Source organism: Miscanthus floridulus, chromosome 2 (genome assembly GCF_019320115.1).
Source record: "Miscanthus floridulus cultivar M001 chromosome 2, ASM1932011v1, whole genome shotgun sequence".
NCBI classification, from domain to species: domain Eukaryota; kingdom Viridiplantae; phylum Streptophyta; class Magnoliopsida; order Poales; family Poaceae; genus Miscanthus; species Miscanthus floridulus.
The window spans coordinates 17335807-17337001 of NC_089581.1; the positions used below are offsets into that span (position 1 = coordinate 17335807).

The 1195-nt window shown below is 60.0% G+C and overlaps 1 protein-coding gene across 1 annotated transcript; it reads left to right on the plus strand.

Annotated features, from left to right (window-relative positions):
- Positions 1–211: 211 nt before the first annotated feature.
- On the plus strand, positions 212–948 carry LOC136518614 (late embryogenesis abundant protein D-34-like). Its single transcript, XM_066512289.1, has 2 exons — positions 212–604; positions 719–948. Exons 1-2 carry the CDS (start codon positions 212–214, stop codon positions 893–895), a joined length of 570 nt encoding a protein of 189 aa, XP_066368386.1. The 3' UTR covers positions 896–948.
- Positions 949–1195: the final 247 nt, after the last annotated feature.

The window sequence follows — 1195 nt, forward strand, 5'->3', positions numbered from 1 at the left end:
ATTACACAGAGTACACTCTTTATTGTGCAGCCGCCCTAAACTACTGTCACGCGTAATGTGACATGTTGCACTCCACGTCTCCACGTGTCATTCCTTCTCCGCCGCTGAACTGCTACGTCCTATATATACGACGATATAAACGCGGTGGCACAGCCCACCGCCGACGACGACACACACACAGCGAAATCATCCCGGGCCTTCAACTTCGGCGATGGAAGCACGACCGGAACTCCCCGAGCAGCCTGAGCCGAAGAACCCCGGCCGGGTGTTCCACACCGAGCGCGTCGCCCCGAGGGACGCCATGGAGTCGGTAACCGAGCAGCTGGCGCGCGGCGGTAGCGGCGACGGCGTGATCGACGAGACGTACGACACCAGGGTCAAGATCGGAGAGGCACTGGAAGGGTCGGCCAGGGCCATCGGGGACAAGCCCGTGGAGCGGTCCGACGCCGCGGCGATACGCGTCGCGGAGGCGAGCGCCCTCGGCGGCGATGCGGAGCGCGGGGCGATCCCGGGCGGGGTCGCCGAGCGCGCGCAGGCCGCGGCCGCGGCCAACGCCTGCGCCGCGCGCGACGAGGACAAAGTCACCATGACCGACGTGCTGACGGTAAGCTGGTGACCAACTGACCATGCCCTTCGCACGGCCGGGCTGATCCAGGCGTGTCGGCCGGTTGATTTTGATTTTTTTTGTGGCGTGCCGACGTCGTGTCTGTCTTTTCAGTGGGAGGCGACGATGAAGCTGCCGACGGGCAAGGCGGTGACTAGCGAGGTCGCTGCGGCGGCGGCAGAGGCGGAGGCGGCGAACGACCCCCGAGCGGAGACGAACCCCCGTGGGGTGAGTGCGGCGCTCGACATGGCGGCGAAGCACAATCTGAACACGAGCGCGCCTCTGGAATAGGGCACCAAGGCCTTTCCGGATTAAGCAGCTACGCAGGATTAATCTTGATCATAGTCCAAACTCTGTCCATGGACTTCCTCGATGCTTGAATGGAAGTGTTACTGAATTAATCGTTGCGCTATATGCTCGTGGCGTGGAAAATCAATGTTCTCGGTTCTTGCTGCCATGCATAGAACTTGCACAGCAAATTTGTCGCACTGATTATACCACAGCTTTGCTAAATAATAACGACTTATTCACTCTGCTCGATAATAGAGCAAAAACTACAGTACGTTCACAATTCACAACTGCCCGGACACA

Bases quoted from the DNA above. Each gene is read 5' to 3' on its own strand.
- LOC136518614 (XM_066512289.1), top strand. From the start codon at position 212: ATGGAAGCACGACCGGAACTCCCCGAGCAGCCTGAGCCGAAGAACCCC. The intron at 605-718 runs GTAAGCTGGTGA...CTGTCTTTTCAG, and splicing joins CCATGACCGACGTGCTGACG to TGGGAGGCGACGATGAAGCT.